This window comes from Equus przewalskii, chromosome 29 (genome assembly GCF_037783145.1).
Source record: "Equus przewalskii isolate Varuska chromosome 29, EquPr2, whole genome shotgun sequence".
NCBI lineage: Eukaryota > Metazoa > Chordata > Mammalia > Perissodactyla > Equidae > Equus > Equus przewalskii.
In genome coordinates, this window is record NC_091859.1 from 24011275 (window position 1) to 24037772 (window position 26498).

Here is a 26498-nt window from a genome sequence, read left to right on the forward strand (position 1 = left end):
ATCTTTAACAATGAATAGAAGCAAAGATCAGAATAAGACTCTGTTATCATGCTCATATCCTAAATTGACAGAATTTCCTAAAATGGAAAACCCAAAAATGTTTGGAAGATTTTCTTAGATAATGCAAAACACCCTGAGAGTCCTCTTAGTTCTCCACGTCAAAACTTCAAAAGACAGTGACTGCGGGGTTGACTAGGAACCAAGAGAGATATATATTTAAAACAGAAGGCATATCTGCAAATCCTTGCATATCCAAGCAGTTACAAAGAAAGAAAAAATTACCCACCTATAATAGGACTTTCATTTACCAAGGGTTGAATGGCTAAGACGTCTTTAAGAGACCAACTTACATTAATAAGTTCAACCTCCCAGATTTTTTTCAACAGGTCCATCGATGTGTAGCCATTAATTAGAAAGGCTTTGGTGTAGTCACCTAGTTCAATGGAATCCAGCCACTCAGCGACAGAGGTGGGATGGTAGCCATCATGGCCAATGGGTCTCATCTGTAATTAGGAAAATCACATTAGGATTAATTTAAACTGTTTGCTTTGTGTTCCAACAACAGAATGCATCTTGCTCCTTGGAAATTCATCTGGTGTGAAACAAAAGATCTTTCTGGACAAGAAAATAAGGGCAACCAAAATGCTTCATGCACAATTCTAAAGCATTAATAATTTTCACGCTGAATTAGTTTCCAAAACTGCACCCAGAAATTTCCAATTTAGCTGCTAAATCAACTCCATATTTGAGAGAACTAAATGTGTCAAACTTCTGTTATAGGCATTATTGGCATTCTGTTGAATGGAATTTAAAATGATGGCAGGCGAGCAGTATTGAACTCAATGCTGAAGGCACAAGGAACTGCACTCCCAAAATGTAGATGATAATTCTCATATGCACAACATCAAAGCATGTGAAAATACTGCATGACTTAAACATCCAAAGGAATTCATGCTTATGCAAGACATGTACCGTAGGTAGCGCAAACATGCTGGAGAAACATCTCTCTGTGGAGAGCCAGTAAAGAAGAGGCTTTGGGCTGCTTAGAGGCCATGTGTGCTGCATAGACTCTACAGTATGTTAGACATGAAGAGAGAACTTGCTGGCAGACAGGTTCCTATTTTTTGTCAGCTATATACAGAGTTTTTTTTTTTTAAATTTAGGAGAACAAAGAAGTGTGACAGCAACATAATGTTTCTGAGTTTAAATTAGAGTGTGAAAGTAATTTAAGCAAGAGAAACTTCTGGGTTTAAAATTTTGTATGGATTATTCTAGTCCTGTAGCTTTTATTTGAAATTTTAGTTGAATTTGTGATTCTTGGTTTTTGAAGTAACTCGCTGCTAAGATTTGTGCTGCTTTGCATGCCATACCATAGGTCTAATACTTCAGTTATTAAGGACAGTTGGCACCTCATCAACCTGATGTGATCCTTCAGTGAAATTCATGATGGGAACAGCAAAAACTGGGCAAAATACAACATAGATCTTCCTCTGCACTCAGATTCAAAGAGATAAATATTAATGGAAATCTATATGATTCTGACTTGTGAACAGAGAAAAGATTAGTCTGCGTGCCAGGGATTCAGATTTTAATCTTAAACATTTTAGACTTTCTGTCACTATGCAGAGTTCTCACTTTTGAGATTCTCCTTACTCCTTCTTCTTCTTTTTTTTTTTTGATGAGGAAGATTGGCCCTGAGCTACCATCTGTTGCCAGTCTTCCTCTTTTTGCTGGAGGAAGATTATTGCTGAGCTAACATCTGTGGCAATCTTCCTCTATTTTGTATGTAGGATGCCGCCACAGCATGGCTTGATAAGCAGTATGTAGGTCCATGCCTGGGATCTGAACGTGTGAACACCAGGCCACCCAAGCAGAGTGTATGAACTCAACCACTATGGCACTGGGCTGGCCCCACTCCTTCATTTTTAAGTTACTTTTCCTCCCTTCCTCTTTCCCATTGTTCCACTTCCCAACCTATATTCCATTTTGAGGTTTAAATGTCCTCTACTTTAAAGTTGTAGTGTAATTCATTATTTGCATTAGAGTCTGCACTGCATTAGACTTCTGTATTTCACTTTTACATTGATTGACCCACTTCAGCTACTCATTAAATGTTTGTTCACATAACACTTAAGAAGGTGTTTATTACACAGTAGCTACAAATGTAAATGAAAACTCAGGGTTTGCAAAATGAAGTTTGGTGGCATTCCCAAATAACCAGATGTTATATGTGTGTAAAATTGGAGGCAACGATGCAAAGCAGAGGTTGAAAGTTATTAAGTACCTTCATACTTTATAGAGAGTTATGAAAATATTTGGGCTAGGTGCATTCTTTAGCACTTATTTAGAAGTGATTGAACCAACTCTGCTACCCTGAACAATCACCCCAGCTCCAGGAAACTCCCTCGCTGTCCCAGTTGACTTAAGGAAATAACTGGAGGAAGAGAAAGAAGGAAGAGAGGTTCATTGGAGTCAAAATTAACAGCCTGGCAGGGAGGTCTTGCTTTTAGCCATCCAAGAAGTTGACCACCCCAGCAGTGAACACTGGGGAAAAGCTTAGGGAGTCTTGATGAATCAAGTCAGGTTAGAGTCAGATGTCCCATACCAGAAAACTGGGCAGTGGGGTCCCTATAGATCACCCCAAGCACTCACACACCACTCCTTTGAGAGGGCAATCAGTGGCCACTTGCCATACAGAGGTTGTTGATGATCAGTAGTAGCCAATGAGCAGTGGTGGGGATAACCATCAGAGTTCTGCCAAGCAAACTCAGGTAAGTATAAAGAAGTTTGCCTTTCCCCCAAGTTCCTCCTTCTTGCCTCAGCACCCGGGAATTTAGAATCAGAAAAGAGAGAGAGGTACCAGTCCCTTGGGGGAATCCTAAACTTGGAGGGGGGCAAAGGAAATAAAAATGGAGGCTTAAATGGATTGGAAGTGAGTTTTCAATATTTTACATGACTGGAAAGTTATTGGGTATGTCTGAGATAACATTAAAAAATAGTAAAGAGGGAAACAGCTGAGCTTGTTGAAGGCAAGATTGTCCATATCACTACCTCACTGAATGCAGACTGCTCAGTTATCTGTTCACTCCTGTGAGGCAAGCTCTCCCAGACCAACCTTAAGGAGGTGAGAGGGAGGGAAATATTTGGTGGGAGAACGAGAGACAGGGGACAGAGTGAAGGGAACCTGGAAATGGGTACATTGATGTGTGCAGGGGCAGATTCATCCAGCCACTCATTCAATAAATATTTAGTCAATGCCTATTCCAATGAATGTTGTGGAATAGTAGAGAACAAAATAGTCATAGTCTCTCCCTCATGGAAATTATAACTCTTAATTTAAAAATATGCAAACAGATGACCAATAAATTATGAAGGCTCTGCATACCTGAAGAGAGAAACCATTAGCACTAAATGAAGTTACAAAATTAACTTGACACGTATTTAACGATATGCAGAATGGTTACTGTGCTGCACAATAATTTCTTTCAAAGTAGTTCTTCCCTCTGTTCCTTCATTTCTGTTCCTACTGCCATTACCCTGTTTAGGTTCTTGTTGGAGCTTACAAAAGCTAAAGCAACAGCCTTCCATTTGGCTTCCCACCTTTGGTCCAGCTTATATCATGCTGCTACATCAGTCTTCCAAAAAGTCAGTCTCTTAAGTCAACCCTTGCACAAAAACATATAGTATCTCCTTTTTGATAAAAGCCCAAATGTCCTATGCCAGCATTCTAGGACAAGTGAGATCAGGTATAAACTTATCTTTTCAACCTAAACTCACACTACTCTGCTCTGTGTACCCTAACACATATGTTTAGACACGTGTATATCTAAACCGTACGTTAAATTGCTAGCCCTTTCATGAAAATGAATTGTGTGTGGAAGACACATTTGTATCTTTGCTGACAGCATTTTCAATGCTTACAGTGCTTTTGTCGGGGCTGGCCCCATAGCCAAGTGGTTAACGTCATGCGCTCCACTTCAACAGCCCAGGGTTTTGCTGGTTGGGATCCTGGGCACGGACCTAGCACCACTCATCAAGCCATACTGAGGCAGCATCCCACATAGCACACTAGAAGGATCTACAACTAGAATATACAACTATGTACTGGGGGGCTTTGGGGAGAAATAAAAAAAAAAGGTAAAATAAAATAAGATAAAAAACTCACAAACCCAACCAACCCCAACCGTGGCACTTTTGTTTTTATTTCTGGAGTGTTTCTCCAGAACTGGCTTCTCCTGTATGAGCTCTAAGATACAAATTTACAACTATTTGTAGGATATCTCACATAGATGTCCTATAGCTATCACCAATGCAAGTCAGAAATCTATCTCGTCCCGCTTGCAAACTGGCCCTCCCTCTGTTTCCCATCTCACTTAATGCAGAAGCATCACACCATTGTCCAAGTAGATCTTAGGAGTAATCTGATTTTCATCTTTCTATTTTACCATCATATCTAATTAGTCCAACAAGTCTTATAAACTTGATTTCCAAAATGTCTCTCAATTCAGTTCCTTTCTTTCAAAATGAACTTTACTATCTGAGAACAAATCTATCTTAAGTGTTGTTGTAAAGATCACATTATATAGGGTATGTAAATTGCCCAGCACAGTGTTTTGAATATAAGAGCTCTTCAATAATTCTTAGTTCCCCCGACATACTACTGCCCTACATTACTCCTATTCTTATTTTGAAATTGCATAATATTTAGTCCTTTGGCAGCTAATCTTTACAACTTCCACTCAAAATTCTCTTTTCTTCTCTCATCCCTCCCTCCTTCTCTTGCTTCCTTCCTTTTCCATCTTGTTTTAGAAAGGGTTTATATCTGATAACCTCTTTATATTCCCTCTTCCCCCAGTTGACAGTTATTTTTCAGAAGTATATCTAACTAGGCCACTCAAGTAGATTGAATTGTTGTTCCTAATTCTTTACTCTCTTCCTGTATTAGAATTATGCCTCTGTGCCCTTTGCCAAGGGATCTGCATTGTATCCCACTATGGCTGGTGTTACTTCTCCATCTCATGGACGTTAGCCATGCACTTGCTTGGTCAATGGAGCAGGTAGAATTTTTAGTGTGGTGGTTTATAGATGAGGCCTCTGTGCTTCTATGATCTACTCATTCTTCTGTGTTCTCATACTGCATTACAAGAATAACAAGTGCTGAGTAGTTGTATAACTGCTGCTCCTAGGAGAAAGATGAAGACATGTGGAGCAAACCTAAATCTAACCCAAAGCTTGGAGTCTGCTCTAGCTCAATGGAGCTCAGGCAAGTCCAGCTGAAGTTAGCCGAACCACAACTGACCCACAGACTGATGAGAAAGAAAAATAAACAGGTATATTTTTTGTTGCTGTAAACCACTGAAATGTTGACATATAGGAGAAAACTGACTAATAGAGTCATTCTTTATTTCAAAACTCTTGGTATTTGTATTAGCTAGGGTTCTCCAGAGAAACAGAACCAGTAGGATGTCTATACACATATGCAGAAGTCTGAAAACTGGCAAGTCCTAAGTCTGCAGGGTGGGCTGGCAGGCTGGAGACCCAGGGAAGAACTGATGTTGCAGCTGAAGCCTGCAGGCAATCTAGAGGAAGAATTCTCTTCTTCTTTGGAAGACCCAGGTCTTTCTCTCTTAAGGCCTTCAACTGATTGGATGAAATCCATCTACATTATGGAGCATAATCTGCTTTACTCAAAATTTACTGATTTAAATGTTAATTTCATCTAAAAAACACCCTCACAGTGACATCTAGACTGGTGTTTGACCAAATATCTGGATACTGTGGTCTAGCCAAGTTGACGCAAAAAATTATCCAAACTTTTAAATTTATGAATCCATTGGCAAATGCATCTCCATGAGACTGAGAAAGACTAGGGATGCTAAACTAATATCAACTTCCTTCCCAAGCTATCTGACTGTCATCTAGTAAACATCCATGTATTGCATCTTTACTAATCCTAAACTAAGCAGTTCTTCATTTTATGACTATGATTGTTGGGGCATAATCCATTGTATAACCAGTATACCTCCACACCTTTGCTCAGGCTATTCCCTCTGCCAGGAATGCTGTTTTTCCCTGTTCTCCTGTTGAAATTCTACCCATTCTTAAAAGGTCTTGTTTAAATATTACCTTTTCTGTGAAGTCTTCTCCAATGCTACCCTTACTCCCAAGTCAAAATTAATCATACCTTCCACTAGATTTCTGTAGTAATTTGCATTTAATTCTATTATAGCTCTACTAAAGTCTGCTTTCTCTTACAGTTAGAGATGTGAGTATCTATCCTCTTCATTAGACTGCCAACCTCTCGGTGAAGAAAACAAGCTCTTAGCCATCTTTGTAGTCTCTATGTACCCAGCAGAGTGTCTCACACATGACAGGCATTTGCTAAATGTTTATTAAATTAAGTGATTTAATAAACACAGGAAGATAAAATGAAAATTAATTTTAGTAGCATGGCATCCATTTGTGAGGGAGATTTGTATTTTGTACTACATATTATGAAAATGAGGGAAATTTTTATGGCCTGACATTAATGTTTACAGCTACTTAAAACTATTACATGCCAAGAACCAACTGCAGGTAGAATGCTGTATTACAAAACGCACTGGGCTTTGTTTCAGGACCCCAGTGACTCTACTATTGACTAGCTGTGTAACTACAGACAAGTTACTTCACCTCTCTAAGCTTCATTGTTGTCATTTATAAAATGAAGGTATTGGACCAACGATCTCAAAGTTCCTTTATAATTCCTAAATCTTATAATTCTATAGTTTGTAAATTAATATCAAATTAGTGTCAGATTTATTTATGCAGTAAAGAGAAAAGAAGCCCAAAGGCAAAACTAAAAAAGATAATAATAATTGATGTGATATTTAGGCTAAAGATCAGATGGCACCCACACTTCTTTAATGAGTCATCAGCGGCACCGACAAGGAGAACTGTGACTGCTCTTTCAAATTAGCGATGATGAAACTCTTTCTCCAGCAGGAACATCTGGCAGGACAGGGCTAGACAGAGACAGCTCCAGGGGCTGCCATGCCCCAGCACTGCTAAGCATGAAAGGGAGTCAGGTACAGTCTGCAATCTGATAGGGAGAGTGGTGGGCAGGCAGCACTCTCTTAAGAGTGTGAGGTTCATAACAGAGGTTCACAACAAGGCAATTGGATTCAACCAGTTGAATCTCAAACTCTGAGGAAAACCTAAGCTGGGACAGAAATCGGAGATAGCAGTGAAGGAAGCTTCAGTTTCAAGAAAATTTAGATATAGGGAAACGTTTTACCAAACACCTTCCTTATTGCTCTTGGTGTTTTGTTATTCCACCTAAATGTGCATTGACTTTCCTTTGGGAGCCTCTTAAAGCAAACCTGGCTTCGAGAGGGCACACTGTGAACGTCACAGGTGACATCGTAGGCAGAAATCATTGACCCTAGGACAATGCTCTGAGGAATCCTTGAGCTTCAAGAGGGCCAATATGGGGCAGCTGAACAGCGCAGGCTCTGAGACTGCCTAGTCTACTTCAACCAGAGTAAGCCATATTTTATATAGGTAAGAAGAGAAAGAAAAGCTTTCTCTGCTTTAAAAAGAAATGTTTGAAAACCACTGATCTAGAAGGTTTTTGTAAGATTACATGATCACTATGGTTTTATTTTCTCTTAATTTCTCAATTTTATTTGAAATATTCTGGGTTTGTTGTATATGTATGGACATGTCTGTATTGTCTGTCATTTTTTCTTTCTGTCTGAAACCACCTTTGTCTGTTTAGACAAGGATGATACCTTATAAGTGATGGAGCCACAAAACACAAGGTATAGCAAGAGAAAGGCAATACAAACAGGAAAAAGAAATAAAAAGAAGGAAAGATGATATTACATTTTAATAGATTTAGGATTAAATAAAAAATAGTTCTCAATGCAAAAAATTATTTAGCCAGTATTATGATATTGGCATGGTAATTAGATCAAGAGAATAAGGAAAACTAAAATGTCAGTAACAGATTAGATATTTTTATGTCTGAAGAGTGTTACAAAATTGAAACAGAGACCCATTGTTGTTCACCAAAAACTATTGTCTCTTCTTTTATAGTAATGGGGCTTAAACTGAGCTTGTGTCTGCCCAACTAGAAATAAGATACAGCTGCTTCTCTTCTGCTTGCTTCTAAGAGAATACATTTGAGCCTATGGGACAGTAATGAAAGTGCTGCATGTAACTTCCGGGTCACCTCTGTCAAAACTGACTTCAGTGGAGCCATTTTAAAATGGAACCGGAGCTGGCTTTCCAGAGAAACTGCCTTGCTGTCTTGAACCTTGGCCTCGGCCAAACCTTGGACTATGCCAAAATGGCAATTGTTTTACAAGCAATTGTTTGAGAAGTCAGAAGGAGAACGGACATCCTGATCACAAAGACTGATGATTGTGGACTTTCTGAAGATGGAATCAATAGTCAAGCTATGTTTAGTTAAGACTAGCTACTGCCTTCAACGCCAATTAAAATTCTTTGTAATACAAACCTCCCTTCTTTGCCTTTAAAAGCCCCTGACTTTTACTCCCTACTAGGACGCTATTTGGATTTCTACCTAAATCTGTGCTCCCTAGAATGCAATTCTTTGATCCCAAATAAATGCTATGCCTCTTAAACTGGTTTCTGTTTTTGTAGGTTGACACCTTCAACCTAAAAGGTAGGTTTCTTGCTCTAGAATTGCTTTTTCTTTTTTTTTTTTTTTATCTTCCCATGAACTGGAACACAGTGCCTGCAGTCCAGCTTTGACCACACAGGCAAAATAACGCCCTAGAGTTTGGGAAATGTTTCTTAAACCTTAATGTACATAAGAATCATGTGGGAAATCTGATTGACATGCATATTCTAATTCAACAGGTTGGAGGGTGAATGTGAGATTCTGCATTTCTAATAAGCTTCCTGGCGATGTTAATGTCATCAGTCTGTGGACCTTACTTTGAGTAGCAGTGCTTTAGAAGATGACAGATGGAAGGTGCTGGGTCTTTCCAGAATTGCACAGAGCAGAGCCAACTTGCAAACCTGGACTGCTCACTTTAAGACTGTTACGTGGGAGAAATAAATGTTCTATTCTTTAAACCACTATATTATGGAGGTCTCAGTTTTAGCAGCTTAGCCTTTCCTCTAATACAAAGAGAAGTGAAAATAAGGTAATTTCATGTGGAACATTTAAGGGAGCCTGTACTTTCATTTGACAGTACATTGCATTGTCTCTCGTTTTGTGAAGCCATAAATTTTCACATCCGTTGCCATTAAAAGAAACTTCATTTCCTTTAACTGCTTTAGTTGGCATCTTTCTGTCAATCACACCTCCATCCCTTTGTGACAACTATGCAAGGGATAAAAAGGGGGAAATGTAGGAAAATCTCAAGTTTCTAGCTTTGATATCTGGGTACATGGTGCTCTTACTAGCAGAGAAAGAAAAGAAAATAGACTGAGATGAAACAAATAATTTTGAGATATGAGAAATTAAAGATGCTGTTGAATAGTGCTTTAATTTGAGGGAGAAGTCTGAGGAAACACATAACTTTGGGCATTATTAGGTGGGAGTCTTGGTTCCTCCATTTATTAGCTGTATGACCTTGAGCAAACTGCTCAACCTTCCTAAGCATCTGTTTTCCAATTAGTAATGTGAGAGATAAAAAGAATATCTACCTCTGAGGGTTGTCACAGGTATTCAGTGAAATAATGCAAGGAGAGTTTAGCACAGTACTTGGCCCACAGAAGCACTCAATCAACCTCAGTTATTTTTACGGGTGGGAGCTGAAATCATGCATGGACGAGCCTGCAGAGGGTATGTAGTGTGAGAGGAAAAGTGGCCTGAGGACAAATCAACACTTTCAAAGTGAAAGATAAGAATTACTCTTAGGAGACCAAAACAGGAATGGCCAAGACAAGACGAGAAGTGGGGGAAATTGAGTTTCAAGGAGGGTGTGGTCAGCAGTGATGGAATGCTACAGAGAGGTCTACTAAGATGAGGAATGAAAAGAGTTCATGGCATCTGGCAAATAGGTCACTAGGTCCTTACTGGGAAGAGCCCAGAAGTGAGGCTGTGCTGGGCTGAGGTGTGAGTCAGAGATGAGGAAGTAGAAAGTGCAATGTAAACTATTCTTTTGAAGGGAAGGAGATGAAGGTTTTAGAAAGCACAAGGAAAAGGCATGGAAAGGAGTGAGAAATGAGGACTCAGGGCTGTGGAAGGTGTAAGATATAAAGGCATGAGTCCAAGAGCATGGTGGAAATTGAGGTGGGGTAGATGGTGTGGGGACCTGGAATTGGCCACCCCAAGATATGTCTCTTTGGCATCAGGATTACTTGAGGCTGATTGCTTTTGATAAACTGGGACAGGGAAGGAGGCTCTGAGGAATGGAACTTGCCCTTTGTTAGGACACGTTTACATTTGTAAGGTAAATCTCTATCTGTAAAAGGTGCCTCCCTCTCTGTACCAGGAAGAAGAAAGGAGATGACCTTCTCTCTAAAAACTCTTAATCAATGCCAAAGGCAAGGACTTAAAATCTGCATTTTATTGTGCTAGTCTGGTAACCTCCTGTAACTGACTTCCCTCCCCCTCCCAACTTTGGCATTCCTTAAGGATTAAGCATCTTTCCTTAGGCTAGGAACCGATTGCTGCTGCCCTCACCTGTGACCGCCCAGCTCCAGACGTAGACTTGCCTCCTGCTTCGCCCACCGAGATAGCAGACCATTACCTGCTGTGTCCATCAAGCACTGTGCCAACAGGGCAATCTTGCGACTATTGTGGGAGGGACGTTTCAGTCACATGTGAAACACCCCGTTTGGGGGTATATAACAACTATGTGTACCCAACTTCTTCGGTGCCCTTTCTTCCTTCGGGAAGAAAGGCCCCGGGCCATGGTTCCTCATAAAGCTTTGTTTAATTTTCTCTTGCTATTCTGTCTCATGTGAATTTAATTCGTTCTCCAGCCAGATGAACCCACATTTGGGGAGAGGAAACGTCCTCCTCCCCTACAATGGCTTGCTTCTTGCTTTGGGGATTTTGCTTGCCTTTCTTGGAAATTATAGTGTTGAGACTCATAGTTGGAGTTAACTTTGGGGTTAATCTTTGTGTTAAAACAGTTGTAAGGGCCCAGAAGCTATCTGGCTGGACTTGGTGAGAGCGGGATTCTTTATTTAAAAAAAATTTTTTTTTATTAAGGTTATGAAAGTTAACATCCTTGTGAAATTACAGTTGTACATCATTATTAGTCATGTTGTAGGTACACCACTTCACCCCTAGTGCCCTCCCCCCACCCCCCTTTCCTCTGGCAACCACCGATCAGTTCTCTTTGTTCATATGTTAACTACCATCTATGAGTGGAGTCATACAGAGTTCGTCTTTCTCTGTCTGGCTTATTTCACTCAACATAATACCCTCAAGGTCTATCCATGTTGTCGTGAATGGGACGACTTTGTCCTTTTTTATGGCTGAGTAGTATTCCATTGTATATATATACCACATCTTCTTTACCCAATCATCAGTTGCTGGGCACTTAGGTTGGTTCCATGACTTGGCTATTGTGAATAATGCTGCAATGAACATAGGGGTGCATGGAACTTTTGGAATTGCTGACTTCAGGTTCTTAGGATAGATACCCAGCAGTGGGATGGCTGGGTCATAAGGTATTTCTATTCTTAACTTTTTGAGGAATCTCCATACTGTTTTCCATAGTGGCTGCACCAGTTTGCATTCCCACCAACAGTGTATGAGGGTTCAGAGTGGGATTCTTTTATGTAAAGTACTGGTAAGGGTCCTCATGGGGGCAAGGACAGCCATTAGTGTGGCATGCCACTCCCTGGATAAAAACACACAAACCTATCATTTATGTAAACCTCCTGGCGCAACAGCCCTGATATACCAGGCTCAGCTACTTAAACTTGCCTATGAAGCTGCAGTGGACTGTGCCTTCTCTTTTCCCACCTGGATGTACTCTGTACTCTCAGACTCCCTGATATGACTTTTGTAATGCAGACAGCTGGTATGGTCAGGTGCTTCCCTCTAGTCCTGCTCCTTGTTCTAGCCTCTTCTGCTCTGTCCTGCTGCTACCCAAGACTTGGACTAAACGCAGCCCTGAAAATAAACCAGGACAAGCAGTGCTAGCGGACAGTGTGCTGCCAAGTCCAAATGTAGGTCTATCAAGTAGTGCGTGGATCAGATCTCCTACAGGCTTTGAGACCTGGGCTTAGAAATCACTGTGCTGTTTCATCAGTGGCTCTTAAAAGACTGATTGAACTTGAAAGCGAAAGGCAGATCCACTGACCATGGGGCCCCAGAAAAAAGTCTATCTATCATGATCTAATGCTATCATAGTGCAACTTTACTGGAAAAGACATGTCTACAAAATGGATAAGATTATTATTGATAAGAACATCACCTAAGAATCATATGAGACTTTGAAGATCCCAAAGTGATTTCACATAGATTATCTCATTTGTGAGGGGTTTTAGGTGATCTTTGGGAAAATGCTCATGATGGAGACTGAGACCCTGGCTGGTCCACGTAATGATATTCCTTCTGTGGGAATTGAAAGGATTAAAACACTGTGATTAATCTGTTAGGAAGCAAGGTGTGATAAGGTCTCTGTGTCATGTGTCTGCAGCAAGGGAGGGAGACATGTAACATGTACAAATCTGTTGTTCGAAGCTCGTTTGTTTAGAATTAGTCTCTGTTATGGATACAATTTCTATAAAAGAATAGGAAGAAACTTAAACCCTCAGAGGTAGATGAACTGTGTTCGGATGTCGCTATGGACTTACAATTGCAGATAACGGTAACTTCTCTATTTTTTCCCACCACCAATTGAGCCTTGCCAACTAAGGGTCCCTTGAGCATTTAGACAACTGAAGGCTCCCAGCTTTAGGAACAGAGCAGGAGCAGTCAGGAGGTGACATCTAGATATTACTCGGCACTTCGTTTTTGGTGAATAAAAGGAAAGTAAAGTGCTTTGGACCGGGCACTGTCTCATAATACCCTGTGGTTTCTATTTCATGAACGAAAGAAACAAACTAAGGTCTAGCCCAAAGAGGGCCTAGATATCCCTTAATTTGTCAGGTCTGACTATGGAGTAAACTGGAAGTGAAGTAATAAACAACGGAGTGCATAGATAAGAAACATTTTCAAGACATGTGGGCCATCAACTTCCAACAGCACAGAATAGTCAGTTGATAAACAAAACAGAAGCATTAGCCAGATGAGTCTAGCCTCTAGCCATCAGGGTTAGGGGGCACCCTCTTTGATCAAAGGTGCTGGACTGACCACAAATTAAAGGAGTGAAGTTGCCAAAACAGAGAAGTTCTATAAATCGTGGTAGAAAAAAAATGACAACAACAGTAACACCTGCAAACTAGTCTCTTTGCAAGCAATGTGAGCGGATGTCAGTCAGGCACTGGTCATTTCAGCTTCATCTGTGCACATGTAGAGTAACTGCTATCTGTAACATCACCCGAGAACCCAGCAGCTTTCTGCCAGGTAAGATCTGTGCGGATGTGGATGAAAAGACCAAAAGAGTCACTATGCAGTACACGCATAAATATGGTTCTTGGGGTTGAATGATTTTATTGTGCTTCTCCCTGAAGCTTTTGGTAAAAGGGATGTTTTTAAAAATTCAATAAAAGAACATGTTTTTACCACCTTTTCATTTCTAAAATCCTTGTTGAGATAATGTTGACCCTAGAGCCCTCTGTTAAACATCACTATTTGTTTTGATTTATTTCCTTGTTGCAAAGCTCTTTTATGAAAAAAGAGCTCAGATTAAAGATGAAGAAGATTTATTGAAACTAGAATAAGGTGCTGAACAATGCTTGCCATCATTCACATTTTCAAGCTCCAACAGTAATATGAACTATATTTAGAAAAAGGCACAGGATTCCTTTTTTTTCCCTCTGACAGAACATGTTTTCTGATATTCATGTAGCTATTCAATGGTTATGTAGCACACTGCTTTGCTCTTAAAACAGAACCTTGAAATGCTACTATCAATCAGGAAAATTGTTTGCATATTAGTCTCAACTAAAAAAAAATTCCCCCAAATTTGACTCTTCAGAAGATAAGGAATGTTCTGAATGCCAATTCTATTTATTTGATATTTAAAAACCATGTCCTTTCTCAGGGCCTCCAGGCATGTGCATAATAACATCACCCACCAAAGTACTTCAAATAGATAAATGTACCGTAAAACCAAAGTTAGCAGTATACAAATGAACAACTTATGTTCTGCCTGGGTAGGGAAGTACAAAGGATATCATTCACATGGTGGCCAAAAATTAGTATAGGAGCTACAAAATTGAGGACCTACTACCCTTATGTCTGTCCATCTGTCCATCTATCCACTCATCCACTTATTCATTCATTCATTTGCTCAACAAATACTTACAGCATGCCTACTGTATTCTAGGCACTATTCTGGATACATCAGTGAACAAAACATATAAAGGTGCCACTCCTTGTGGAGCTTACATTCAAGTGGCGGAGACAGATAATAATTAACAGGCATACTAAATAAGGAAATTACATCAAAAGTGATAAGTGCGATGAAAAAAAGAGAAAATACAGCAGGAGGATTGGGAATGCTACAGTCTGTCTGTGTGGAGGGGAAGATGCAGTATTAAATCAGATGGTTAAGGGAAGCTTCATTCAGAAGGCAAGATTTGAACAAAGATTTAAAAATGGTGAACTGGCTGTGCTGACAACTAGGGGGAGAGGTTTCCACGTAGAGGACACAGGTAGAACAAAGGACTTCAGGAAGGAGGGAGCCTGGTGTCTGTTCAAGGAATAGCAAGGAAACCAGTGGACTGGATCAGCACATGCAGGAAGAGAGGGGTGGTGAGCAGGTCAGAGAGGTAACCAGGGTCAGATAAGGTAAAGCTTTAACAGCCTTGTAAGGACTTTGGCTTTCACTCTGAGGGAAACAGGGAGCCAGAATACAAGGATACAAGAATGTGAGCAGAAGTGTGACATGATCTGGCTTACGTTTCAACAGAATCATTCTGGCTGCTGCGTTGAGAATAGTTCACAGGGAGGCAAGGGTAGGAGCAGGGAGTCCCTCTCAGAGGCTCTGAAAGTAATTCAGGAGAAAGAGGCTAGTGGCTTGGACAGGGTGCTAGAGTAGAGGTGGTGAGAAGTGGTCAGATTCCACATGATTTCCTGAAACACAAAATAAAGTGTTCCTTGTTCTCTAATACGGACTGGGACGCTGTCAGCTTAGTGGCTGCAGCTGTGTGGCATGGATCTCAGCTTGAATAGAACTGTGTTCATCTATCTTGTGCAAGAATTTACGGATGACTGGCAAGGTTGGTCTTGCATGGGTCTGTTTTTACGAGGAATCCAGGATCCTCAAAAGACTCTTCTGTTCAAAGAAAACAGCCAAGGCATGCGTATTTGATTCAAGGGGACAACAGACACATGTCAGACTGGATGGGTGATTCTGAATTTCAGGATCTGGTTCTCTGACCAGGCCCTGGCCCAGCTCCCATGGATCATGCCTTAGGAAGAAGAAGCTTCAACAAAACAACTGTATCATGAAACATTTTTGGGACATTGGAAACAAAAGGAATCAGCAGAACTGGCACCAGCGACTTCATCAACTAGCAGAGTTGGTGCCATATTGCAGACACTCGTGCCCTCAACATTGGGCACTGCAGTTGGCGATGGTGCCCACATTGGCAGGCTTCCATGGCATTGGCAGAACATTCAGTTGGCATTGGTTAAGGTGCCCTTGATGGGAAGATACTGGGCATTGTAGACAGTATCACATACATTAGCACTTTTGACACATTGGGCACCTGCAGCTATGAAGCAGACTTTGGCAGTCATTGGTAGCACATTTGGCACCCTCAGTGGGTATTAACAACACTGAGAACGCTTTTGGTAAGTCCTGGTGGCATTGTTTCAAACTTTGGTGAAAGGAGACATCAACCACAAGAAGCTAGAGTACGAGAGTCAGAAAAGGGCAGATGTCACGTGGTCAGCAAGTGGTCTGGTTAATGGCGCACATGTGACATGAGACATCCAGACCAACTCATTAGGAGGAATTTCAGTCTAGAAATTCTCAGGTGTAGAATACTCAGAGAAGGGTAAACCCATTTTGAAGCTCTGGCTAGAGTTCCCGAGACCTCCTTTTATATCTATAGTGAGCAGATAATCTAAGAACTAGTTCACTACCATCAGGGTGAGCACTGCACTCACAATAAACAATAGCTTGGCCTTTTGGAAAATGTTACTAGCCTCATAGATCACATCTTTTTTCGTCAGTTCAGAATTTTTAATTACTTCAGAGATTGAAATAACTAAGAATTTTCAGCTCTACTTGTGTAAATCTTCAGCAGAGAGTCAGCTCTTAACAATAGTTTTAGTAGTTATTATCGATTTGATTCAAAAGATTTTTTAAGTGCAAAATATAAATATAAGATCATCCTAGGTATTGTAAAAATGTAAAGGGATCTAAAGTTACTTCCTTCTAAGAATATGCAATTTCCTCGGGTATACATTTGAAATATATACAAGTATAAGAAAATAATTCAGTGCCAAAGTTTTTATAAGTTCTAGAAAAGGAAAAAACTTGAATGGGTTGGAGAAATTTGGAAAGAGTTTCTTCTGTAGTCTCGCTTGGGGTTAATATATTGGGAAGTAAGTGAATGTGTGTGTGTGCACACATGCACGTGTGTGTGAAAGTGAGCATGCACATGAAAGTAAGCAAGCATGCACAAGAGAGAGACAAAGAGAGACACAGATGGACAGAGAGAGACAGAGACAGAAAATGGATAAATATTGGCATCCATTTCTCCTTACAGTATCCAGACCTAGCAGGAACACGGGCAGTATCCTCTGTCTGGAGTGACTCCCTCAATGCCCTACTTGGCTAGGGATACTTATTAATTCTTTGAGATTCAGCTCAAGCATCCTCAATCCAGAAAACCTTCCCTGATCCCCATGTATTTAGCTCTTCCCTCCTTTTGTAGCATTTTTTTCACGTAGTTTTTGACGTTATCTGTCTCTGTCTAAAATGTAGGTAGAACTCCTTGAGGCGGAGACCAAGTCTTATCCATTTTTCCATCTTCATCTCTGAACTCAGCATAGGGCCACAATGAACTGACTGTCTGAATGGACAGATGAGTGAGAGAGTCACTGAAGAACATCTGGGCATGTGGGTATTTGCAGATATTATGCATCTGGAGTTGCCATAGCTCTCTTTCGTCTGGCTCCAATCCTACTGGGAATGCTAAAGTCTCGGGATGTAAGGTCAATTGTTACTTCGCGTCTACATCCATAGAACTTAGAAAAGTGTTCTGTTAAAAGTGCACACCAGAAATATTGATAGATGATGATATCATTGAATCCCAGAGGTGAAAGGCAGGGAAATCAATCTATTCTACACTTACTGAATTAATCTCGTGTACATTTGTGGAGAAAATTTCACATTCAAAAATTCCTATTATACATTTACCTCTTAGGATTAGAAAACTGTAAATACAATACTTTCCCACCAAGCAGTGACCTCTACATAGAAAAGGAGTTGAGAGTTAAAACTGATGATGCATTGAAGAAAAAGCTTTTAACCTGTTTGGACTCTGATTCATAAATTATAACCTTAAAAATCATGTAAAGTGTATCTATTTAGCACATATACCATCATAAATTCAAAGAACAAGTAAAGCTAAAATGTATTTTCTTTTGAAGACATGAAAGAAAGAATTTGACAGTTTCTTGAGTACTCGTTTCCTCTGATAAGAACAGTTGTTATCTGTTAACCAAAAAATAAATGAATAAATAAAGCTGAACTTTTATTTACCAAAATAGAAGATGCTGGATCATCTGTGGGAGATAATGAATATGGTCATTTTTCCAAAAGTGAAAGCATTGATAGGTTATTCGCAGAGCACAGAACTATGATACTCTGGTGATAGATGAAGTGAGGAAAGGAGTTAAGAGCATAGATTCTGGAGCTAGGCTGCCTGGTTCGAATCCTGACTCTGCAACTTGCTAACTGTGACCTTAGGAAAATTACTTAACTTTTCTGTGCCTTAGTTTCTTTATCTGTAAAATAGAGAATTAATTTTCAGATTTAAATGAGTTAACTGAGAGTTAATCTAATATTTAGAACAGTGCTTGGCACATAGGAAATTTCTATTTAAGTGTTGGCTCAGCAGTGTCTTTCCAAGCATACTCAGGAACAACTTGGAGAATATGGATTCTTATGTAGAGTGTTCACTATGGGTCTAGAGAACATAAATCATTAGATTAGAACCCAAAGTCAAAAGATGGAAATCTAAAATCTCATTGATCACCAACAAAGAAAATAACCACAAAGAAATACCATGTAATGAAAAAGTGGTTAGCTTAGGGGTGGGTTAATATTAACTCTGTCACTAGTTTGGCCTGCTCCACTGAAGCTGACTATAAGTGTCTGCTTGGGCTTGAAGTATTTGACTCATTATAGCTTGCAGGGCAAAGTGATGGATGAAATTCGTAGCTGGATTGATGGCACTGGCTGTATTTCAGAGGATGGTTATTACAAACGAGAAAAAAAATCACATATCTTTTTGCCTGAACAAGCTAAGCAAATGATTTGGGTTACTTTTTGCTTGGAGTGTCATGAGCTATCTCAAAACTCCCCACAACAAAGAAGTCTTTAAAGTGCATAAGAATGCTTTTTTGAATTCATCTTTCTCCTCCTTCAGGAACCCTCTCCTGATTCCCCAAACAGAAGAGAACTTCCCTTCCACCTAACATCCAAAGCTTGTATTTTTACTTCTGTTATAGCTCATTCATGCTCTGCTTTGTATTAAAATCATTTGGATATTGGTTGACTTCCTCTGCTAGACTGTAATCTCCTTGAAGGCAGGTACTGTGCAATTGCATCTTTTTTCTCCTTGCACTGTGTCTGAGACATAAGTAGATGCTCAACGCATTTGCAGACATAAAGTGCTATTGATCAAAACCAAGAAATATAGCCAAATTATACTCAACTATTAAACTAGCACTTAATTTAATTGTACCACTAAGGTAAGGGAAAATGGCTCATTCAAAATGGTGCATATGTGTTTTCAGAGCTTTTGTGTAAATTTACATAGTTCTGTTTTTCTATGAAATCAGATTGCCTTTAGTAATTTAGCGGAACTGCACGGTCAAGGTTTGACCACACAGGTTCTCAGTTCACTTCCATGCCATTGTATGCCACATTTACTGAGACTTGGCTGTTCAAAGTCTTCTTCATTTCCACTCCTCTCCCACTTTCCACTGGGTGCTGGGAACTGATTACACTATCTCCAAGAGATGCAATCAGGAAGCCCTCTCAGTATTATGCTTATTCATCTAATTTCTTAGATAGGAAGGCCCTCATTTTGATTTTAAAGACTTTCTCTCCTAGCTCTTGATGGGTTAAACAATAATCCTAAATGTATCAAAAATAATTAATTTAGTGGATGATAATGAGATTTGAAGGTTTTGCCCTTTTGTTATCTAGAAAATGAATAATCTGCCCTGTGAGAAACACACTAGTAAGAATGGAAAGCTCACCGTGCAAGGCAGTCACGGGTGTTTTTAGTCACAGCCTTATATCAGGAACTGAGTCTCCTTCTGTTACTTTTTGGCCCCAGGCAAGAGCAATGGCAAAATTTCATTGAGTTTTGTTAATTTAGTGAGCATTTATTAAACACATGTAAGCAGTTATAATTAATATTAATTTAGTCCTCCTAATGCCAGGCACTTCATATGAATTTTAAATTTATAACTCATAATAACCTAATGTGGTAGGTTCCACCATCGTCTCCATTTTACAGATGAGAAAACTGAGGATTATAGAATTTGAGTAACTTGCCTACGTGATACCAGTAGTAGGTGAATAAACTAGGATTAAATTAGGTTAAACTACAAGCTCAAGAGAGTTCATTTTTGCAAAATTCCAAGTTTCTTAAAGATGACTTATCTGGATTATTAGCTTACTCATCTCAATATCTCCTTAGCATCCTTACTGTATTTTGCAGTATAGTGTTTAGACAATACAGTGAGGTAGCAGAGAATTTCAGTCCGCCTGGGTGTGAATCCTAGTTTATCCACCTAAAATAGCATTGGTACATCCTCATTACCCTCTGTCTATTGTTTTGCTTAATATTTCTCCATAGCACTTATCATTACCTGAAATTACATATTTTTATTTCTTTTTGTCTACATCTGCCACTAGAATATAAGCTGCATGAGGACAGTGACCTTATACATTTTGTTTCCTAACATCAAATCCTCAGCATCTAGAAGAGGGCCTGGCATGGGGTAGGTATTTCATAAAATATCTATTGAATAAATAAATAAAAGGAGATTTATTTTGCTTATTACTTATGCCTAGAGTAGTAATTTTCAGAAATAATTAATGGCAGGAAGGAACTTCACGTTTTTCTTGGTTTACCTTCACTCTTCTTTTTAAAAATTTATTTAATAAATACAATTATAGTGCATACATTGTGCCAGCCTCCATTTTAAGTGCTTCGCAAATATGGACTCATTTAATTCTCACAACACCCCTGTGGGGTAGGTAAAATCAAACTCAAGGAGTCTGGCACATGCCCAATCACTACACCATGCTGATTCCTGGTTTAATCCTTTAAAAATGTCATCTCCATGGAGTTTAGTGCTCTAAAGATGCATCTTGACTCTCTCCTAGAGAGCACCCTTCTATCTTGCCCATCTTCCCTTCCTCTCTACCAGACTAAAGAAGAAAATAGATTATTTTAGTTATTTTACTTTATGTCATTATGCTTTTCCTTCTTTGAACCAGCAATAGCTACTGTAAGTGAAGCTTCTCTAAGGCCACCTTCAAGGATAAACAAGTGGTTTGACCCCCAGTGGTCACTGGACAACTGACATGGTCTATGTCTGCCTTTCTTCTTTTCCATGTCTGTCTCCTTCCTGCTTTTATAGGGCTTTTGGATTCCTGGAATCGTCCTTCCCTTCCAACCTTCAGAAGGGAGTTTAGCGGTCTATGGATGTTTCAAAAATTGCCTTCTAAGCCTGAAACTTAAAAGGAAGCTCAATTTTATGAGCAATTCCTTTTCTTGTGTTTAGTCATTTGGATCTTTCCTATCCTTTTACAGTTTCCTCTCACAAATACACATGCATCCTCAGACTGGGTCTCTTATATAGCACAGTATTCACTCAGGAGGCAATTATCATGAGCACGGACACCTGGGATTTAGGTCCAGCTCTGTCACTAAGAAACAATCCGCCTCAGGTAAAGTCATTTAATATGACCCAGACTTGTTTTCCTCACCTGTGTAATGACACAGTTGAGAAGTTGAGCTGGATATTTTAAAGTCCTTTGCAGTTCTAAATTGTGATTTTTTGGGGAAGAATTTCATTAAGGAAGAGAAAGTGCTCAGATATCTCAATTCCTTTACTCTTACTACTGATTGCTGTATCACTCCAAGGGAGCCAGTGTTCTTTATTAAATGAAGGTGAACTTCTCAAAGTTGAAGGATGACAGCTGCTGGGGATGGCAATAGATCAGAAGCTATTTACTTGCAGAATTCCTCCCCTCTTTCTCCGTAAATATCAAGGGAGATAATGAGTGAAAAATGATATTTCAGCTCTCTGGTCTACGTAACAAATGATTCCAAGATAAACTCATTTAAAATAAAACATTTAAAAATCTTCTCTCTTTAGCTTAGGAAGAATGCAGCAGCGATCTTTCTTTCTTAAACTGCATAGCAATCTTGGAATAGAGCATCAGTAGTACATTAGGACTGCACCACTCTCACACCTCGCAGTTCTTTGGATATCTATCCAGCCCAGTTATAGCCATTGTATACTTTGTATGTACTGGGCTTTGTCACTTCAAAGGGCCCAAAGAACTTTATAAACACAAGCCATTCCTTCTGCCAATGTACCCCTGAAGAACAGACTTGTAATTGGTCTCCACTTATAAACAGAAAGCGTGAGACATGAAGTAGGAGGTCACTCTAGGAAAATGCAGGCCACCAGACTTGCCAGGCTAAGGAATAATAAGAAAGATCTGAATGACTTGCTGTCATTTCAAAATTCATATACTCCAAATTACCTAACTTTTTTTTTTTACCTTAAGATCAATTGCTCTTTCTTCTTTCCCTATTCTCCAATGGCACCAACACTTCTCCTGAAAAATAAGTAATCTTTTACACTGATCTAAGTGAGTATATCTGTTTGTCCCAGAGCCATAAGACATTTACAGAATTGGATGGAGCTTGAAAGGACTCTAGGAACACCACAGCCTGTCTCACCAAGGACCAGACCTATAAAAAGTAGAAAATCCTAAGCCCTTAGTTAGACTGTGGGTCCAGTTGTGTATTAACTTGAGGTTAGGGCCCCCATGCTAATGTTGTATATACGTGTATGGGATTTTGTTTGAGGGTATATCTTTAACTGGATGTTCTCAGGGTGGTAGGACAACATTGGGTGGCATGAAAATTTAAGATACCAGCTGGTGAAAAGAAAGAAATGCAAGTAAAAAGAATGAGGGTAGGTGGAGAGTGAGTGATGGCATGGGAGAATGAAAAGTAACCCTGTCAAAAGTTACCATGAGATCATTGGTGTCTGTAGCCTACATTTTGCTATTGCCCTTCTGAAAAATAGCAAAGAATTAGGAATGAGTTTCTATCATTTTTCTAAGTGACAGGGAAATAAGACTGAACCTTCCTTTCTAGACTTTTAAAGAAATTACATTGGTTGTACACTTTTCCCCTAAAGCTTGCACACATCTTCATCAACCATCAAGGCTAGAATTACCAAACATCTGAATTTAAGGACACTGAAAGAACTAAAGTCTTTAAGAGCCTAGTCTTGGACAGGGAGCCAAATTGAGATAACGTCACATTCATAATACTCCTTTTGAACTCTGAAATAATCTATGAAGCCATTGTATTAAGACTCATTTCTGGAGAGACTCTCTTCCTCTATGACATTGGGGTAGCCAAGTGACAACTATAACCAAATCAGGTTCTTAATGCTTTGTTTTCTTAATAAAATTTTTGGAAACAAAACCAACATTTGGAGGGGGGGCAGGGTTTGTGCTCTCCAGTTTGCCATAGTTTCCACCACTGCATATTGTCTTGCCTTTAAAAGTATTTGAGTTCTCAATCCCTGCCAGTGTATCTCCATATCCCTGCTCACAAGCTTTTTTTGGTCAGCTGTTGCCTTTATCTATTGGCGCTCATCAGGCCTAAAGTTAAATAGTCCCTTTTAGTTTCCAGCTTTGCTAATTTTTTAAAAACATGTTTTCTTTGCTAACATCCTTAAAGTCTTGTCCAGTAGGCTTTGACCAATTCACTTCTCTATTAGCGAAGGAAATATGCTCCTTTTGGTATTGAGGAACCAGCGAAGAATGAACCTGGTTTTAAAATTTGTAATGTTTTGTGGGATTACTGATTTGTGTGTATCACTTACATCAGTGGTGTTCAGATCATGAAGTGTGTATGTGCAATTGGTAAATCGCCGAGGTCTCAAGTTTGGGTATGATTGTATCATATCACACTATATTATACCTAACCCTATGGACCAGAGACATGTGCCTCTTTTTCGAGTGGTGATTGCAAATGTGGTTTCTAAGTCATCTAATTATGAATATCACAGTTTCATTAAGATGGCCCATGAAAATAAAAGAAGCCTTTTGTTGTTGTTGTTGATGGTTTATTCCATTTTAACCACAAATGTAGACATGGAAGTTAGACTGTAAAGTGGAACATTATAAAGTATATCCGCAGACTTCTCAGGTGGCACCCAATGATCCCACCTCCTGGTATTCACACCATTGTGTAAACACCTCCTCTAGTATGTGGGCTGAATCTAGTGACTTGACTCTAATGAATAGAACACAGCAAAAGGATGAGATGTTACAAACACTGTGACTTTCATTTTGCTAGCCTGTTCTTGTCCTCTCACTTGCTTGTGCTGTTGAAACGAGATGTCTGTTGAGAGGAGCTTTGTGGTGGGGCCCACATGACGAGTAACTGAGAGAGGTCTTCAGCCAACAGCTTGTGAAGCACTGAGGCCTCAGTCCCAAGACCCCCAGGAAGGAAATCCTGCTACAATCACGTGAGAGAGGTAGGAAGTGGGTACTTCCCAGTTGAGTCTTGAGATAACTGTAGCCTTGTGGGAGACCCAGAGTGAGAGGATCCAGCTAAGCTGCTCCAGGATTCCTGACCCACAGATACTGTGAGATAATAAATGCTGTTTTTATATGCTGCTAAGATTTGGGGTAATTTGTTATATAGCAATACATAAATAATGCAGAATCTTGGTTTTTTTATTGGGACAACAGATAACTGTTTGGTTTTTTAAACTAAAATCTCAAATGGAGGATGGGAAAGGGAGTAATTTAATCCAATCAGAGGTGTTCAGTGCCATTTGGTGAAAAAAACAATTGAAACTATATACCCCAACAAATGTTGGTTAAATTGAACCGAACTTAGAAATAAAGGGCAGGTAAAATGCAGGTGAGAGTAGAGAAGAGTAGCAATGAACAAAACAACGAATACCAGAAACTATACTATGATCAAGAGTCCTATGATAACAATATTTACTAGTCATCAAATATTTTTGAGTTTGACTTGTGAGGAACTCCAACATCTAACTGAGGAGAATGAGCCAGCAAGGAGAGAGAGCATCTGAGAGGCAGGAAGATGACCAGGTATCGTGGAGGTCAAAAGAAGATGGTGTTGACAGTTGACAAGAGTACCAGCACCTACTGAAGCCAAAGTAAGGTGAGGGTGGAAAGGGGCTTGTGGGATTTCTGCTCTACTGGTTACTGGTAACCTGAGCACTGGCTGTGTGGGGTAGTAGCAGAGGAACTAGTTAAGCCCAAGTAGGTTTAAAAATGAGTTGGAGCAAAAGAAGCAGGGATAGTGAGTGTAGACAACTACTAAACAAATCTACAAGATATTATAAAAACAGGAAAATATTAGAAAAGGAAATATTGAAAAAGAAGTTAGCATGTGAGATAAAAGTTGCTGTGTGCTAAAACATTTTTTCAATTCAGGGTGACAAATATTAAGAGAGCAGATACAAAATGCACCTTGATACAAGTCCTGCAAACCTTTAAAATGAAAATCCTTTGCATCCCTGACCTCCAGGTGTTATATTGTCAAAGGACAAAAGACATTGTACCCTTTTAAAAGGACTTTAGAGGATTATCCAAAGAGTTGGCCACATGGAATTCTTACCTGGGAAAAGGTAAATTATGTGTTGCAAGTAAGTAATCAGATAATTTCCCTGTGTCTAGGGGACAGAAAAAGTCCAATATGCTTACAGTTTCTAGGCGAGTACAAAATAAGCCATCTTCTCTTGGAACTTTTGGTATATTTCCTTTCTTAAAAAGAGAAAAGGGTAAAATTTGATCTTTATAAATGCTGAGAAACTTTTAGACCTAAGGAAAGACTGAGTTGGGGTTGGTGAGTGAAGTGGATGGTGGGTGAAAATGGATAATTAAGCTTTGCTACTAAAGGTCAAGCATTGCAAAAGACAGAGGGAAAGAATAGATCAAAGAGAGGAATTAATATGATTACTGTCCTAAAGTTGTCTACACTTAGAGTATATTGAATGTATTCTACGTGTTCAATGTATCAAATGTACTTGAGAACATGCAGACCTTTGCATTGGTGAATATTTTAATATTAAAAAGGGCATATTACAGAAAAACTATTCTCTCAAAGGAATAAACTTTTGTCTTTGAAACTTGAAATTACAAATACAAATAAAGCATGAAAAACATGCTTTGAAGCGTGCTAAAAAATCAAAATTGCACTTAGCAAACCACCTTTTCTCTGTTTAGGAACAATCTCATCAATTCCAAAACACAATATGTTAATTAAAGGATCTCAGGTAGCAATCATGGAATATTTTTCATGACAGATGAAGAACACCAATATTCTGAAGACCAAAATTGCATAAACAAAATGAAGAGACATTTTGACCATTTTCTGGCAGTCCAAAGTTAGAGGGAATGCAAATGAATGTGCTGGGAGTAAAATTACACTATTAACCATCTGAAGTTTGGGCTCATTATCTAAGAAGGCAAAGCATCAATTTGTAGCATTATAACATTCTGTTTGTGCTGCTGAACACGTGTTTGGATGTTTTTATATATTCTCTACTCATTTGATGCCTAGTAAGCACTTTTGCATCAGCCTCTTGATAGAAGTCTAATTTTATATTGTTTCTATTATATTGTCTTCTCTAATGGGAATGATATTCTGTATTAAAAATAAACACTCCATTTATTAAACAAATAATTCTGAGTTCAGGTTCTTTTATTTCTCATTATCATGTGATAATGTACACAATTGTAGATACATCTTAAAATTGAGGTACTTTTTCATTAAAAAAATTATATTCCAACAACATGAGAAAAATATTCATTCATTGAGTCACTCATTCCTTTCATTCTTTTAATGTGCATGTATTGAGTTAAGCACATCGGGAAATTCAAGGATGGTATGACAATGTCTCTGCCATCGGGATT

General features: G+C 39.2%; 1 protein-coding gene across 44 annotated transcripts in view; it reads right to left on the reverse strand.

The window, feature by feature from the left end:
- The window catches only part of ANKS1B (ankyrin repeat and sterile alpha motif domain containing 1B), a 1029975-nt gene that overhangs the window by 272417 nt on the left and 731060 nt on the right, over positions 1 to 26498 (reverse strand). For all 44 annotated transcript variants that reach the window (XR_011534653.1, XR_011534657.1, XR_011534652.1 and 41 more), the window contains one exon: positions 351 to 503. Coding sequence is in view for 33 of the 44 variants with exons in the window: in XM_070599947.1 (XP_070456048.1) it covers positions 351 to 503 (153 nt within the window). In the remaining 11 variants the exon portion in view is untranslated. The remainder of the gene's footprint in view (positions 1 to 350; positions 504 to 26498) is intronic.